Below are 18054 nucleotides of genomic sequence, written 5' to 3'. Positions count from 1 at the left end.
GTCAATCAACAAATGAATGAATGAATGAATGCAACAGGAGTAGGCCCTCTGGCCTCCTTTATCCTAGTCCACATTCCTAGGCAGGGGCTGCTGTAGATAATGAAACTTGGAAACTCAGAAGCCTAAATACGACCACAGGATAAACAGGGAGCACATGCTTACCTGACTTTCTCTTAGCAGCTAGCTGACTGGAACCTTTTGTTAGCACTCTCGGAATGTCTGAGTGACACAAACCCAACAGCAATAGATGGAGAGTGTATCTGCAGATGACGTTTCTAGTCCAGTTCCTTTAATTCATGCAATCCTTTGTGATTTGATTCTGTTTCATCTGTTCCCCTAAACAATCTCATAACATCTCATTTGAGCCACATTTGAAACAGGAGACTTTCTGAGAGAAGCAGGGCAGGCTGTCTTATCAAAACACAAGTTTAGGTACAGCACTATTCATGAATTTCCCCTACATATTTCATGTCCAGGTCCACTGTTTTATCAAAAACATCTGTTTCCGTACAGAAACCTTCCCCCTCCAGCCTCTCCTATTTTTTCTTTGATCTTGCAATTCAAATCCCTTGAGGAGACTCAGCAATCTATATGTCATTGCTAATTAGCAGAAGCAACAAGGGACTAGCTATGAGTTTCTTGTACAGTTTGGGAAATGCCCTTCTTATTTCTCACCCTATTCTCAAATAGTTTTGTTCTAATTAGACTAGACATTCTGTGATCTTTTCTGTTTGTGAAATTTGAAGAGCACAAGGAAAAACTGTGCACCTAGCCAACTCATCATCAGTCACTTGGGGTGACGCTAACCCAAGTCTGAATTCTCTCCCAGGATTGGTTTCTGTTTGCTTGTTTGGTCGGGTTTTCTGCCAGACAGTAAGCTAATCATGACCCAGAGGACTCATAATGACATGCTTGTGACAAAGTGCCTTCCAAAAAAATAAACCAAGGAAATGTGGAGCTAGATGGAAAAGAAGCCTAGATTTTTTTTGATAGGATAAGCACTGTAGTTTCATACTTTAAGTACCTCATTTTTATAGCATGGTTCCTTTCCCAAAGATCTTATTATTATTATTTTTTTTGAGCTGCCTACACACCTAAAGGAAAACCATTTCTGAGCTGACTCATGGCAACTAACCTCTTAACAATGGTGTGTTATGTTTACAGAGGGCAAGGAGGGAGAACATATTTGCAAATAAACTGTAAAGAAAGAGAAACACTAGCATGTAGGTGAAGAATATTGGGATTCATGCAATTCTCTTAGATTGACTGTCATGAGAAATAGTTTTAATACATTTCAACAGGCACTTAGGAGGGATTTCAAAGCTAAAATTTTACTAGTTTTAGTAAGGGGGTGGTTTATTTCTCACTCTCACAGAAGGGACAGTGAGGGTCAGTTAACCAAAATACAAGGCTTATGTTTTGCTTTTCAATCCCATGAAACCTCTCCACAGCTGAGACCCGGGAATGTCATGGATGGTGGAATGCATTATTTGAGCCATTATTGTTGTCCCCATGGATCTGCACTGCTGGAAAACATGGATCTGGAACTGGTATTGGAAGTGCAGCCAGACACTGTGGTGGGGATGGCGGCCCTATTCTTAAATCTTTGATTTTTTGTTTTTTGAAAAATAACTGATTCAGTTTGTATTTGAAAAGTGAAGGCCTTTGGCATAATTTAATTCCACTGCATTTTATATAGTAGAATATCTTTTGCCCTGAACAGTAGTCATTTCATGTGAATGTAGGAATATTGACTGGGAGAAGAATAAAGGATTTCACATCATCATCTCACTGTGAAAGTACCCTCAAGGTGAAGAAAGCATTTGTCTGATATATTCTAAGGTGAGCTGTGTTCTCAGCTTAGTGTGCCTGTGGGGGGTGGGGGGCAGGCAGAGAGTTAAGGTTGGTGGAGAAGGGACAGATCTCCGAGTGAAAGAGCAATGGCAAATTTCACCAGTATAGATAACACATTGCTGAGACTAAACAATTATATCCTGAAATTCTACAACTTCTACCATGAAACAGAAGAACTAGTAGATACATAAAGCAGTGTAATTCATTAAAACTTCCTGGGCCCTCCCCTGCGCAGTAGTGTAGAGGCTAAAGTCCTCGCCTTGCATACACCAGGATCCCATATGTCCCGACTGTCCCACTTCCCATCCAGCTCTCTGTTTGTGGTCTGGGAAAGCAGTAGAGGACCCTGTACCCATGTGGAAGACCAGAAAGAGGCTTCTGGTTCCAGCCATTGTGGCCACTTGGGGAGTGAATCAGTGGACGGAAGATCTTTCTCTGTCTCTCCTTCGCTGTAAATCTGACTTTCCAATAAAAATTTTAAAAATTAAAAAAAAACTTCTAGGCAGAATTAAGAGTTTATAAAATGTACTCATGTTAGTGGCACATTTTGACACATTCATGAGTAAAATGATATAATGTCTGATGTCTGGGATTTTTTTTTCAGAATTCTGAAATTTTTTAATTTTAATTTTTAATTAGTACTTAACAGATTCAATGTGATTTGTAAATACAGTTCTAAGAACATAATGATACTCCGTCCTCCCCTCCCTTTCATCCTCCTTCTTTCTTTCTAACTTTTCAGATAACATATTTTATCTCATGTAACATTGAAGTAAAAGACATAATACTTCACCAGTTAAGTTTAACAGGTACAAAGCAAAAAGGCCTTAATCAGCATACAGACAATAGCTGTGAATAATAATCAAATAGAAAAATGACCATTTCACTCACAAACAGTAAATTATAAAGGAATCACAGATCATTAAAACTAGAATATATAACATCCTTAATCTTTGATTTGACACAGGTTTGATATAAAATTTTACAAGACTGTGTTTGCCATGATACTGATCCACACATACACCTTTCTTCTTTTTTTTCTTTTTTGTGTTTGTTCTTTAAATTTCAGCTCCTGCATTTTAAGAGATCATGCAGTATTTGTCTGTCTGAGTCAGTCTATTTCTCATTTTTTAAGAACTCTAAAGTGTCTCCATTCCCACCAGCACTGCATAAGTGCTCCTCTTCCTCAACATTTGTTCCTTTTTTTTTTTGATGTTAGCCATTCTGACAGGGTGGAAGTGATATCTCATTTTTATTTGCATTTCTGGAATCTATTTTTAAATACTCCAGAAAGGAAAGTTGGTGGGAAAAAGAAAAGACAAAATTGTCAAAATGCTCATTTTTGAAGCTAGGTAAAGGTTTTATTACTTTGTTCTAGTTTTGGGTATAGTTGTTAAATTTCTCTAATAAGGTTTCTGAAAAAAACAAAAGGAAGGAGAATAAAATTAGATACAAAACTAAAATGAGCATCACATATTCTAGGACATAACTATAGTAATTTTTTATCTATAGCCATTTCATACAACAATGATTGTCAAAATTGGGCCACTAGGTTTTTCCATGGAAATCAATAGCAAGTCTAAATTCTAGCACTGTGCTCTGGAAACAATGTGTTTACTCTAATATAATTAGTTTCAAAAGTGTGTATGGTTAGAGGTGGGAGGGTAATGCAATTTCTTCTTTTTTTGTGGGACGAAATTATGAAAATCAGGAATAGGAGGGGCTGCAGAGAGCTGCTTTTCCGTGGCAAATTTCAGTGCTGTTTAGTGCTGCACTTCTCCTTGAAGATGTATTTTGCTGTAATAAATATCTTCCTCTTCTCAATCCCCAGGAACTTTTATAGTTTCTCTGGAGTCTTTTGCCTAGGTATGGTGGCTCGCTTTTATAGCAATAGTGTGTCCTTTCCTTTTGACCTAGGAGCAGCAAGGAGTCATTTGGGGGTTTTGGGAGAAGTGTAGCTTTCTTGTCATTCAAACCTTGGCCAACTCTCCTAGACTACTACTTGCACTACAGTTAGTTCCATTCACCAAAGATAAATTGTAAACTTGTTGACATTTTTTGTCCTCTTTACAATTCCTTGTTTATTTTTCCATGACGGAGAATTTTGATGCAATTATCACCGAGCTTTCTGACAAAAGGGAAATAGCTGAGGAATTTTGATGAGTTACCCACTTCATTAATCAGAACAAGCATCTCTAGTGACAGGGTTAGAATTACAATGAAGATTAGATAGCAAATTGCTGTTCCACCTAATGTCAATCATTCCTGGTGACAGCAGTGTGATTACACTTCAGGGAAGAGCTTTCCTTGCCAACAAAACGAGGGCAACTCCAGTGCAGGTAATAAATTTAGTATGGTGAGCTGTCATTTCATCTCTTGAGTAGAGTCCTTACCAACCAAATGCCATCTTGTGGAAGATTTTGAGGAGAGGAAAACATTATGCTTTAAAACTTTCTACGTATCGTACTGTAGCACGTTATTTTAGAAATTATACATACATATACAGACACACAAACTCACACCTGGGAATAGTCCTTCCCACAGTGATTTTCAAAATTTTATTTATGTGTGTCAAGCCTTAATTGCTTCTGTAACTATGATAAAGAGGTTGTAAGAGTTAAGATAAGAATGCATGACTATATCTAGAAACCTATCAGAAATAAAAACTTGATATAAAACCAACTGAAATGGCAAGAAATGGACGGAGGTCAGTTACCTGGACACTGAAAATTTTAAATTCTGCTGACTTAAACACAATGCATTCTTCTTCCAGTTATGATTGTAAAGAATCGTTTTTGTTTCAAAAAGCCCTAGAAATGGAGCGGTACTGTAGTACCAGCATGGGAACAGCATGGGAACAGCAGGGAGTTAGCTGAGGGGAGAGAAGAATGGGGAGAGTGAATCAGTCATGTCTAGGGAAGCATGCCAACTCTCATCCCTTCTAAATAAAAACAGCAGACTGAAGTCATATTCCTTTCCCAAATATCGTCTCCCAAACACGTATCTATGGTATTCCTATTGACCTGAATAATGTTTGCTATAACCAGAAAATACTAAACACCTCTTTTTTGATTCATATTATATTCTTAGTATAAATTTTAAAGGGATTGCTTCTCACAGCAGTCAAAAGAAAAACTAATAGTAAGTTAATTTTAAGAGGGAGTTGCTATATGGGATCTGACACTCTGCTGTTGTTAACTTCTGCATGTCCAAAACTGGATATTGACCTCTAAAATCAATCATTTTGCTTTCAGAGCCTCCACTTAGGTAATTTTACAGAAAGATATCAACTACAGAGTTTATGAACTGAAATTTTCGCCTCCTTAGTTCAGTTATGTTCCTTACCGGTACTTTTCTAACACAGCAAATTAGAGATTTAGTTTTCTTTGATTATCTGAGAAGTAAAGAATTTATCCTTTCCTTTTTTTTAAAGAGGAGAATTTTTGCTTCATAGAGTCATCAGGATGTTGGCATGATTTTGTATTAGCCTTAAGTGAACTACTAACTATTTTTTCAGTAAAGCTTTCCATACTTCAAGTTTCTGCTTGGTGAACTGAATCAATACTAGCACAGTCTGTATGTTTTTTAAAAACAAGATCTTTAAAAATATTCATTGTTTTAGAAGGCAGAATTACACAGAGAAGCAGACAGAAAAACCTTTCATTGACTGGCTTACCTCCCAGTGGCCACAACTTACAGGACTGGGGCAGGTCAAAGCCAGGAGCCTGGAATTCCACCTGGGTTTCCCACATGGGTGGCAGGAGCCCAGGGACTTGGGCCTTCTTCTGCTTCTCAGGTGAATTAGCCAGAAGCTGGATAAGAAGTGGGGAATCTGAATTTCCAAGCAGCATACCAATATGGGTTGTCAGCATTATAGGGCGCAGCTTAACCTGATGTGCCACAGACAGCCACAGGCCCAACACAGTGTGTCTTGGCATGATAATCTAAGAATTAATAAAGTACTTCATGTATAAGAAATTAAATGGAACAGAGACCCTTCGTGAGATACTGAGTCTGTTGGCAACTTGGTCATGGACTTCTAAGCCTTCAGAAATACATAAGAAACAGTTCCTACAATTAAAAAAAAAAAGAGTTATGGAGGACCCCTCTAATACCTAAATTCCTTCCTTGTCACAGCAGTCCCCAAAGAGAATAACCCCAAACCTTCAAGGCTTCCCCTGAAGAGGAACATTATGTTACCAGGGGTTGTCAAGAAGAAAACTGAACCACCAGTATGGGGGCCAGCATGGTAGTGTGGCAGCCTAACCCTCCACGTGCAGCGCTGGCCTCCCATATGAGCACCAATTGGTGTACCAGCTGTCTCACATCCAATCCAGCTTCCTGGTAATGTCCTGATGAAGTACAGAAAATGGCCCAACTGCTTAGGCCGCTGCACCCATTAGATGGGTTCAGATTAGCCCAGATCTGGCCATTGCAACCGTTTGGAGAATGAACCAACAGATGAAAGATTCATTCTCTCTCTCGCTCCCTCCCTCCCTCCTTCCCTCCTTCCCTCCCTCCCTCTCTCCGTCTCTCCCTCTTGCTCTCTCTAACTCTAACATTCAAGCAAAATGAAATATTTTTAAAAGGTAATAAAAAAGAAAATTGAACCACCAGTTTACCCCTAGAGGAATATCAGACCACCGCTGCTCCATGAGGAACACATTATTCTGCAGGACTTGCCAAACCACCACCATCCCAGAAGAGGGATGTGAACTCACCAGTGGTCCCCAAAGGAGACATACTACTAATGTAAATCCCCAAGGGGAATTTCCCAAACAGGGGAGTCACAAAACTGAATTCTTACTGAACCACACTAACCCACCAGACCATGAAGACTTTAGGACTCAAGGAGTCCACCCAATAGGATGGTGGACATCTACCCCCTATCCTAAATTCAACTCACCAAAACACCCACCACTGGGTCCTCCTCTCAGGAATCCTTTTGTACAGGATATTCCTTTATCGACACGTCCTTTTTCTCCTATAAAATGACTTAAGATGAAAGTTAGTGTAGTGGTTAAAGTTCTTGCTTTGCATGCGCCAGGATCCCATATGGTCACCAGTTCTAATCCCGGTGGCGCCACTTCCCATCCAGCTCCCTGCTTGTGGCCTGGGAAAGCAGTCGAGGATGGCCCAAAGCCTTGGGACCCTGTACCCACATGGGAGACCCACAAGAGCTCCTGGCTCCTGGCTTCGGATTGGCTGAGCTCCAGCCATTGCAGCCTCTTGGTGAGTGTACCATCGTGCGAAAGATCTTCCTCTCTGTCTCTCCTTCTCTCTGTATAGCCGCCTTTCCAATAAAAAAAAATCTTAAAAAGATGAAAGTTAGCCACAGCTAGCGCTCTTTCTCCTCTTCTCTATACCAAAGGGCAAGAGAGGTGGGGCAGGAAACACTTGCAGGAAGATGAGTACAGCTTGTGAGAGAACCGCTGTGACCAGCCTTCCTGTAGGAATGCATCTGAGGGGGCCTTACTAGGGGAAAAGAGCTGGACCTGGTCTTGCAGGTGGAGCTTGATTGCCATTGGAGTATCACAGGATTTGTCTCATTCTGGCACTTCCATAGTATCCTCTGCTAAAGGAGTGACTTGTGAACCCACCAGCATGTCAATACAGACATAGTAACATGGAAACTTCTTTTAACTTTACAGAGAAATGGAATATAGAAATTCCAAGAACACCATTAACGGTGTTGTTGTTGTCAATGGGGATTATATTTGTACTATTTCATCATTAGCTATAATTCAGTATTTAAAAGTAGTTATACAGGGTATTTTTACCAGATCATGTAAGAGGGATGTTTTGAACAAACCAATAGGGATAGTGTGTGTGTGTGTGTGTGTACACGTACTTAGCTATGGCATATGGCGTAGATATTTTTACGTTCTGTATCTTGTGATATAGGTTAATAATAATGTGAAAAGCATACCTCCAGCAGCTGTATGTCTTCTGTTTTGACTGAAAGCATATCCTATATCCAGCAATTCTACTTTCCTTCCTCCCCATTCCCTTTCCTTTATTTCTTCCTTCCTTTCTTCTGGCCTAAACACCTTAGGATGTAAAGTAAAGGTCTGGGAAATGTGCTCTCATTTGACATAATGGAAAGGGAACAGTTTTGGTTTTTTTGTTTTGTTTTGTTTTTTGTTTTTAGTTGAGTTGCTATGTTTTTTTCCTAATGAGGAATTATAATACTGTGTAGTTTGTCTACGTGGAAATACAACTGGCATTCTGTATAGGAAAAGCTGCTGGCCAAAGGGACTATTTCTAAGAATTCTAGCATATAATTTCCTATGTTATTAATCTTTTCATTTTTATTTCCTTTCCTCATCATCGCTCAAAAATAGAAATGTCAGAAATATTTTGTTCAGAGTTTTCAAATTAAGCCCCAATGCTAAATATTTAGTAAAAACTGAAGCAGTAAAAACCAAATGTTGCTACGAGGATGGAAACAGTACACAGGCTGGTCATGCTGGCATTGCCAAGTCCTCGAAGCTGCTTATCAGTCACCGCCCCTTCCACAAAGCCCCTTCCTGTGAGGTCACTCTCAGATTTAATGTTCCTTATATTTTGTGCCACTCTGATTTGCCACTTCCATAATAGAACTATTTTCTATTCTCAGGTAAATTGGTGATTATGATACAGCAGGATGAGTGTTTTGATTCAATAAGTCATAGATTGCTCTTGGAACACAGTAGATGGAAACTTAAATTTGAGAAGAGCATTTGGTAATAGGAGGCCTTCTTGAAAGAAGACAGAGGACAGAGGACAGAGGACAGAAAAGAATAGCATAGAGGGGCTGGCACAATGACTCAATTAGCTAATCTTCCACCTGCAAATGCCAACATCCTATGTGGGCACCACTTTCTGTCCCAGTTGCTCCACTTCCTATCCAGATCCCTGCTTGTGACCTGGAGAAGCAGTGGAGGATGGCCAAAGGCTTTGGGACCCTGCACCCATGTGGGATGCCCAGAAGAGGCTCCTCATTCCTGGCTTTGTGTGGGCTCAGCTCCAGCCATTGTGGGCATTTGGCAAGTGAACTAGCAGATGGAAGATCTTTCCTTCTCTCTATAAATCTGCCTTTCCAATAAAGATAAATAACTCTTTTAAAAGAATAGCATAAATGGAGAAATGTGAAATGATGGTTGGTATTAAGGGCAAGAACTATGAGTAATTTGAACTAGAAGGAAAATGAAGTTTGCTGTGAATATAGATGAGAGAGACAAGGACCATGTCATAGTGATGTTCTTACTAATATTCTTGGGATCTTGACTGAAGTATTTATCTGGAGATATCCTTAGAGTCAGCAGCTTGATTTGCTGTCAGTTTCATTTAATACAACATTTTTAAGTAGCCCCAACATGTGGTGTTTCTAGGTCTGCTCACTAAACCACTAACCTGGTTGGTGGCAGTCCAGCTCAAACTGCTGATTATAGCTGTATTGTTCCATCCTCCTGGGATCTCGGTATTCACCTGTCAAGGACATCGGTAGAGTCAGTGCTGGGAATGAACTAGATGGTTGCCATTTCACTCTACAAGACAGCCTGTCATGGAGGCTGGGTGGTGGGAGCAAAGGTTCCAAATCTAGTAAACACATCCCTTCATTTTGTCATAGATAACAATTTGAAATTCCAGCTCTCTACAGAACCGTCAATTTACACTGAGAATAAGGGCCCGGCGCCGTGGCCTAGCAGCTAAAGTCCTCACCTTGAAAGCGCCCCAGGATCCCATATGGGTGCTGGTTCTAATCCCGGCAGCTCCACTTCCCATCTAGCTCCCTGCTTGTGGCCTGGGAATGCAGTTGAGACGGCCCAAAGCCCTGGGACCTTGCACACGCGTGGGAGACCTGGAAGAGGTTCCAGGTTCCCAACTTCGAATCGGCACAGCATTGGTCGTTGGGCTCACTTGGGTAGTGAATCATCGAACGGAAGATCTTCCTTTCTGTCTCTCCTACTGTCTGTATATCTGACTTTGTAATAAAAATAAATAAATCTTAAAAAAAAAGTGTAGGTTGTCACGGGGAATGGGAGTTCCTTCGGAAGCCGAGAACTCTAAGGTCACCCACCTCCATTTGGATCTATCACATGGGATGGAAGAAGCCCAAATCCTGCTTTGCAGGATCCAGTGTCATCAGAACGACAACCAGGAGCACTGAGCGGTCCGCAGAAACAGAAGAACGGTAAACTTCCTTCGGGACTAGGGAGAGGAGCTTTCTCTGGTCCTTGCCTGGTTCCGACTTTGGGTTCCTACCCTCTCTCGCAATGACCATCAGGATCGCTCCAGAAACCCCTCAAAACCAACAAGCAAACAAATAAACAAACAAACAAAAAAACTAGAATAGATAGAGAACAACAAGGAAAGCTTAGAAACAGACAGGAAACGGTCAGCGGGGATGCACTTATAACTCACTGGGTGGGACACAAAGATTAGTTACTCCTCACTAGGGTATTGAAGATTTCTCTGCACACCCCTCCTAAAACTGTTCACCTACACTGTTGACACATGTCTTGTTAGAGTTATAGAGTTAGACTACCCGGAAAACAGCCAGGTTCAGCAAAATCATGCTTCAACGCTATAAACTGCTAAATACTAAAATGAAAATAGACACGAGACAGCTGAATAGTAATCTATAGCCATTTTAAGGTGTATAGAACCCGGTTGTATATAAACTAATAATTGAAATGTCAATGTAGAAGTCACAGGATGTGGTTCAGAACTTTCATTCTTTTTTTTTCTTTTTTTTTCTCTTTTAACATGTTGGTTAAAATACCATGTCAACTAATTCCATAACATAAATTGTTACTGATGTAATGTCAGGGCTTTTAATTGATCGGGATGATACTGTGCCGGCTCTACCTTCAGACCAGAGATGGTCTCCCCAAGAAACCGTTGAACTTATCTGGACAATAAGATGCTGGACTTTATGCTTGGTAGATGCTTGCAATGAAAGAATCTCAACTGAATTTGAACTATGGTAATGCAGCAAGGTGTAGGAATCCACCATGGGGAGGCGGTTTGGGGAGGGGGGGGGAATCCCAGTGCCTATAAAACTGTGTCACATAATGCAATGTAATCAATAAAAATTTTTTTAAAAAAATTAACTTGAGGTGATTCAGATATTTTAAAAAAAGTTTAGGTTGTGAGACTGAGAATGCTTTAGTTGCATGACTTGAATATCTCTTCATCATTGTTAGCATAAAGGAACTGTGCTTTGTTCCCCTTCCATCAAGAGAGCAGTTCCTAGAATTGTTAGAAAGAATAGAACTGGAATACCAGAGGGAGAGGGCTCTTGATTCACTGGCTTTGTATACATGGTTTTATATTACAATGTTTTCACTGCAGTGTCAAAAACGGTATTTCTCTGCCTGGCACAAGCTGATTCTTGATCATCAGATCCAGCTGGGAAAAGCTGGAACTTTGTCCGACTGGAAACTTCAGTTGAAGGTCCTGCGGGCCTGGAGAAATTACACAAGAGCGCAGAAGCTTGAGCGGGAGATGCAGGCCTTGGAAAACGATCTTAGGGAAGAAAACAGGTACACTGTTTATATCTTGAAATCCTTCTAATATGTTTATCTAACAAATCTGCCTGAAGAACAAAGAAATGAACTCTAAAAATGCTGTTCCTTGTCGTCACCTTATCCATCTATAAACCATGGTAATCCTGGTTTTTCTGTGTTCCATCTCAAATTTGAAAAATTTAACTGAAAATTATAAGCAAATAAAATCATTTTATTAAAGTTTAGTAATTAAAATATGATTTTTTTTTTTCCTTTAGAAGAAGTAAGTTTAGGCTTTCTCCTTGCTCTCTGGTGATGCTAGCTCTACACCTGGGACCATCTTGTAAGTCAGAAGAGGAAGTTGGGTTTATTTGCCAGAGTAATTATCATTGAAAGACATTACCATCTATACAGAGAACATTAACTTAGAATGGAGCGAACATCCTGCCAAGAATGATTCCTCCCACTCCTCTGTCTTTTGTTCTACACCTTAAAGTGATTCTTGACACCTTTGTAGCAGCTCTCATAAGCATAAGACAGGAATTTTCTGTGGATGAAACGTTTTTTAGTCTATCATCTTAAATTCCACATATTTTCTCATTTCTTAAATGCTTTCTTAAAATTTACAGAGGGAGCCATTTATTTACAGGGGGAAAGGGTTCATGTGTTCATGTGTAGTCAGTACTCTATCAGCAATTCTGACCTGCATTCAAGGATGAAAACTTCAGTGATGGTATGTGGGGATATTATTACGTTGAGGGGCTTGGTACCTCCTGGAGCTGTGCAACCCTATGACAGCATCAGTCCTGAGGCGAGTATGTAGAAGCCTGGCTTAAGGCCAAGAACTCTCCGTTTTACAGGAGAAACAAAATCTACAGTGTAGAGGTAGTAGCATTGTAAACCGAGAATGCATCCCCCTCTGCTGCTGAGAACACAACGAGGGCTGTGTCTCTGTGACCAGAATGTTCCTAAAGAATGCCAGGAAAGGCTTTCTGATGTTGATCTGGGCTCTGCATGGTAAATAGGATATTCCTAAGTAGAAATAGGAGACTAAGATGATGACATTAAGCCTTGGCTTGGCAGCAGACCCTCAAACATGTTGTCAAGTTCATCAACTTCTTTTTTTTTTTGTAATTACAAAGTCAGATATATACAGAGGAGGAGCGATAGGAAGATCTTCCCTCCGATGATTCACTCCCCAAGTGAGCACAGTGGCCGATGCTACACCAATCTGAAGCCAGGAGCCAGGAGCTCTTCTGCGTCTCCCACACAGGGGCAGGGTCCCAAGGCTTTGGGGCCATCCTCGACTGCTTTCCCAGGCCACAAGCAGGAAGCTGGATGGGAAGTGGAGTTGCTGGGATTAGAACTGGCACCCATATGGGATCCTGGGGCACTTTCAAGGCGAGGACTTTTAGCCGCTAGGCCACCCTGCCGGGCCCAAGTTCATCAACTTCTAATAGACCTTGAATGCCAGGAGGAAAAGTTTGGATATTCTTTGGTAAATGGAGTTGAAACCTTATGTTTTTTTCAATAGGGATATTACCTAGTGAGTTTCTGTATCTTACAGTGTGCTGATGGGGGAGGGGACAGGAATCGTCAATGAAAATTTTTAAAGAGTTAGAAAACTCCCATCCTTTGTTTCTGAAATCCCAGCAACAAGGAATTGGTAGGAGTTAGGATGATGGCAGGATTTGTTGGATAAAGGAAGGGAAATGGAGGGTTCTAAGTGGAAGCAGTGTGAGGACGTGAAGTGAGTGGAAGCTGGGATGTTGAAGTTCATAATGGCTTGTGAGATTTACATGCCAAAAGTAACTTATAAAAGAAAAATCTGGAGAATTTTAAGATTCTATTCCAATTAAACTGTTGAAATATAAGCACTAAATGAGGATTTTATAATATGATGTGCCAATTTGTTTCTTAAAGATCTCAGAATTTCTCATCTTGTATCTGGATTATTTGTAAATTCTATTTTTAAATGTTCAGAATGGATACTATTTTTAATTGTTAGATTTTAAACATTAGATATCTAAATCATACTAAGTTTTTACTACAAAGCACTAGAGTAAAAAAAATAAATAAAGAGCAAGAAGGACCTCAAAGATCATCTGATCCAGTCCTGGTTTTACAGATGATGAAGACAAAGGTACGGCCCCGACACAGTAGCCTAGCAGCTAAGGTCCTCGCCCTGTGCATATCAGGATCCCATGTGGGTGCCGGTTCTAATCCTGTCGGCCCCATTTCCCATTCAACTCCCTACTTGTGGCCTGGAAAAGCAGTCAAGGACAGTTCAAAGCCTTGGTACTCTGCACCTGCGTGGGAAACCTTGAAGAAGCTCCTGGCTCCTGGCTTCAGATTGGATCAACTCCAGCCACTGAAGCCACTTAGGGAATGAGTCATTGGATGGAAGATCTTCTCAGTCTCTCCTCCTTTGTGTGTGTGTGTGTGTGTGTGTGTGTGTGTGTGTGTATATAAAATTTTTATTTGCAATAAAAATAAAATAAATCTTAAAAAAAAAACCCACAAAGATACAAAGAGAGCAAATAACACTCCAAAGATTACAAAGCTAAAAATGGCTAGTCCAGTACTAAAACTTGACTTTGTTAATTCTGCCTACGCTTTTTCCCGTACCACTCTGATTCTCCATGAAAATAAATAGCATTTCCCCTAAGATAACCATATTTTTTTCTATTACATTGAAAAAATAAGATTGTTGCACAGGGAAAATAAGAGTTGCATTAATGAATGATGTTGGTGGGTGGGGGAAGGATGGTGTGGTGACACAGCCATTTCAGCCACTGGTTCCGACTGCTCCGCTTCAGATCCAGCTCCCTGCTGCTGTGCCTGGGAGGCAGCAGATGATGGCTAATTACTCTTATCCCTGCTATCCACAGATGAAAATTCTGGTTCTTGGCTTCAGGAATTTCAGCTATAGACATTTGGGGAAGCAAATCAGCAGATAGAAGAGCTCTCTCCTTGTCCCTCTATCATGTATGTGTGTGCGCACGCCTTTCAAGTAAATCTATAAATCTTTATAACAAATGACAAGTCATGCTGGAAACATATACAGAGAAAGGAGCTATAAAATATAAATTTTCCTTGGTGCTGCTTTCTCCCAAATCCTTGGCTCTGCACACTGCATTTTATTCTGGAGGTTGTTTTAGGAAATGAATTGGTGATTTTGTTCAAAGATGGTTGAGATATTAATGGTAGAGAGAAAAGGCTCACAGTTAGTTACTAGAAGCAGAGGCTAAGAAATGCTCTGGGTCAGAAGAGCCGATAGCTCTCTTCGCCAGTGCCTCAATGGTCAGCGAATACCCATGTATTAAATAACAAGGGAGACAGTGAGTGAAAGAAGAGCTCAGTTGCCCCATTCCCTAATTTAACTTGAGAGGTCTTTTAAGTGTTCTTTCTAAATAGCAAGCTCAAAGGATATAGGTTACTTATCATAGTGCTACTTGCTATAGAAACTTGACCGCTTCTTGTAGAAGCTGAACTCTTACCAGATTGACAAACACGTGATTCTGCGACATGTCCACCTGGGCATGGAAATCATTGGTTATATGATATTCAGTGTCCACTGTGTCATCTTCTAGCTCCTACGCCCATATTTGGTTTTGCCTTCTGGGGCTCTTCTTCCACCGGCCAGTCTCTCATTAAGGATCTAGGATTTGGGGTTGTTTTTTTTTTTTCTGTCTACTGTTCTACCTGTTGTGCTGGAGAAACAGTTCCTGTCTTCTGCTTATTCATAATTTAGTGACTGTCTTTTCTTATGGATTCTGTGTTCAGAGTCTCACCTCCACTCTAAGCGTTCATCTACATACAGAAATGCATTTACTTTCCCTAATAGGAGTTGTATCACTCTAGTTGTGTCCCTCTCTTTTCTGTTTTCTTAAAAGATTTATTTATTTTTATTGCAGCAGATATACAGAGAGGAGAGAAGAAGATGTTCTATCCGATGAAGCACTCACCAAGTGACCACGACATCTGGAGCTGTGCCAATCCAAAGTCAGGACTTCCTCCAGGTCTCACGTGGGTGCAGGGTCCCAAAGCTTTAGGCCGTGCTTAACTACTTTCCCAGGCCACAGGCAGGCACCTGGATGGGAAGTGGGCTGCCGGGATTAGAAGCAGTGCCCATAGGGGATCCCAGTGCGATCAAGGTGAGGACTTTAGCTGCTAGGTCACCATGCCGGGCCCCATCTCTTTTCTTTTAAAAAACATTATGGAAACAATATCACAACTTTCAATATTGCATTGTTGTATAATTTATACATTAAGAAATGTTTCTGGGCCCGGCTGCTCCATTTCCCATCCAGCTCCCTATTTGTGGCCTGGGAAAGCAGTCAGGGATGGCCCAAAGCCTTGGGACCCTGCACCCGTGTGGGAGACCTGGAGGAAGTTCCTGGCTCCTGGCTTTGAATCGGTACAGCACTGGCCATTGCACTCACTTGGGAAGTGAATCAGCAGACGGAAGATCTTCCTATCTGTATATCTGACCTTGCAATAAAAATAAATCTTTAAAAAAAAAAAAAAAAAAAGAAATGTTTCTAATCCCTGAGGATTCACTTAAATAACACACATGAATTTCTAGTACACATACTAAATTAGACTGTTGTGACTTCATAATGCTGAAATTTGAATGGTATTTTCCAATTTCTTTAGCATATTCACTTTACAGAGTTAGTTCCAGATTTTCCATTTCTCTTCTCTCACTTCCTCCCAGCAGCTGCAGCCAGCCCTAGACATAACTGGGAAGAAGCAGTGTATTTTCAGCATCATCCACCAGCCCTTCCTGAGTCCTGTTTCCCTGATCACAGCTTTCCTGGGAGGCCCTCTGTCCATTTATTATCCTCACACAATCTCCAGTTCCACCCTCTTACACAATGCTCTGGGTCCTTCCTAGGATACGCTTTTGATCTCTTCCCTCTGTCCCACAAGCCCCTCTTCCTTAATACTGTACTCTTCAACTAATTCATTACCCCACCCAGGAAACATAACTCCTACACACCCAAGGTGTTGGTGCAGAGGCATGAGCCTACATGGTAGGCCAGTGGAAAAGCTACCCTACGGCCTCCCTCACACACCTCATTCATTTCTTTATATACTCATTCTGTTTGCTGGGATAGCTTCATTCGACCAACCAGCCTTATTGATGATTATTCTGTACTAGACCCCCCTCCTCAACAGTACCAAGGGCACGGCTAAAAGTATTAAATATTTTTTTGCCTACTAGCAACTTTCAGTTGAGATGGAGGAGTTAAAGATCGTATTCAAATACTCAAAATATTTGCAACAGGAGGCACCATAAGATAAAACCCTTAGGAATGATGTAGACTTGGCTATTGTGTATTAAAATCCCCTGAGGAGCTTTTTAGAAATAAGAAATTCATGGGCACCCCTTCCCTCCCCCACACACACACCTTCTGACAGAGACAGAAGAATGTGGCTTTGTAGAAAAGGGCATGTTTTTTCAGTTGGGGGAAAACTAGTAAACCAGCAGTTTACAAGGCAAGCTTGTGTGGGGACACACCAGGGTGAACTGTCAGGCTTGCCTGCCAGTGGAGGAAGAAATCAGACCTGACTTGAAAACAGATCACCATCAGATATTTCCCATTTCCAGCATTCCTGACTTGTACAGTCTCCAGGGCAGCCATTTGGGGGCTGCCTGTGTCAGTCCTGTTCACTATCCTTCGCCCTGGACTCAAGAGGAGAAGGTATTGGGGTGGGGGCATCCAGAGCCACTTGGCATCTGCAGCTGGTTAAGGTCGTGCTTGTCTTTCAGAGGCAAAAGGACTAGCTTTGCCTGTCCGGCCCACCTTAAACTCTTAAAACAGAATTGTGCTATGCTTCACTTTCCCCAACCCGCAGGAGTTACCTGGTACATTATTGAATGTATTAACGATCTGCATTTCCATTCCTGCCAAACCTCTTCCCAAAGGCAGCTGTGCCCGTCACTACCATTTTTACCCTGTGCATCGGATTTCTATTCACATTCAGATAATTGCTATGTGGTTATTTATCATCTCTCAATCCCTTTTTAAAAACTCAAGACAATAGTGTTATTTTATTCTTACATGTAGATTTTATTTTGTATTTTCAGAACAAAGTAAATTTAAATTGGATCCTCAAGAAACATATGCAGCATAGGGCTTATTGGCACCATTTTTTTTTTCAGGAGCTCAGAGGTCAATCCAAATCTCCCAGATGAGAGGCAGGGACCCAAGTACTTGAACCATCAGTGCTGCCTCCCAAGATCTACATTAGCAGGAGGCTGGAGTCAGCAGCCAGACCAGGTGTAAATCCCATGCCCTCAAATGTGGGATGCAAGGGTCTCAGGGAGACACAGAGAGAAGGTGTACTTCCCTCCACTGGTTCATGCTCCTGTGGCAGCAACAGCTGGAGCTCAGCCAGGCCACAGTGAGGCCAGGAGTCTCAGGAGCTTCATCTTCCATACAGGTAGCAGGGAACAGAGTACTTGGGCCATCCTCTGCTGCTTTCCCACGCACATTATTAAGGAACTGGGCTGGGAGTGGAGCAGCCAGGACTCAAACTGATACCCTTATGGGATGCCAGCATCACAAATGGCCCCTTAGCCCACGGTGCCACAATGCTGGCCCCTTCACTGGCATCTTAATTGGTAAGGCTAAATGCCTAGCCTTGTTTTTCTTTTTATGATTAGCTGGAGACTAAAATCATTTTTTTAGGTAGG

The 18054-nt window shown here is 41.2% G+C and overlaps 1 protein-coding gene across 1 annotated transcript in view; it reads left to right on the top strand.

Moving 5' to 3' along the window:
• Positions 1-18054, top strand: part of CCDC191 (coiled-coil domain containing 191) — a 95716-nt gene that overhangs the window by 40818 nt on the left and 36844 nt on the right. The window contains exon 8 of the mRNA XM_058661908.1: positions 11194-11384. Coding sequence (XP_058517891.1) covers positions 11194-11384 — 191 coding nt within the window. The remainder of the gene's footprint in view (positions 1-11193; positions 11385-18054) is intronic.

The sequence above is a fragment of the Ochotona princeps genome, chromosome 3 (genome assembly GCF_030435755.1).
Source record: "Ochotona princeps isolate mOchPri1 chromosome 3, mOchPri1.hap1, whole genome shotgun sequence".
Taxonomy (NCBI): domain Eukaryota; kingdom Metazoa; phylum Chordata; class Mammalia; order Lagomorpha; family Ochotonidae; genus Ochotona; species Ochotona princeps.
The sequence above is the reverse complement of the archived record's forward strand: the minus strand, read 5'-3'. Positions and strand labels throughout refer to the sequence as shown.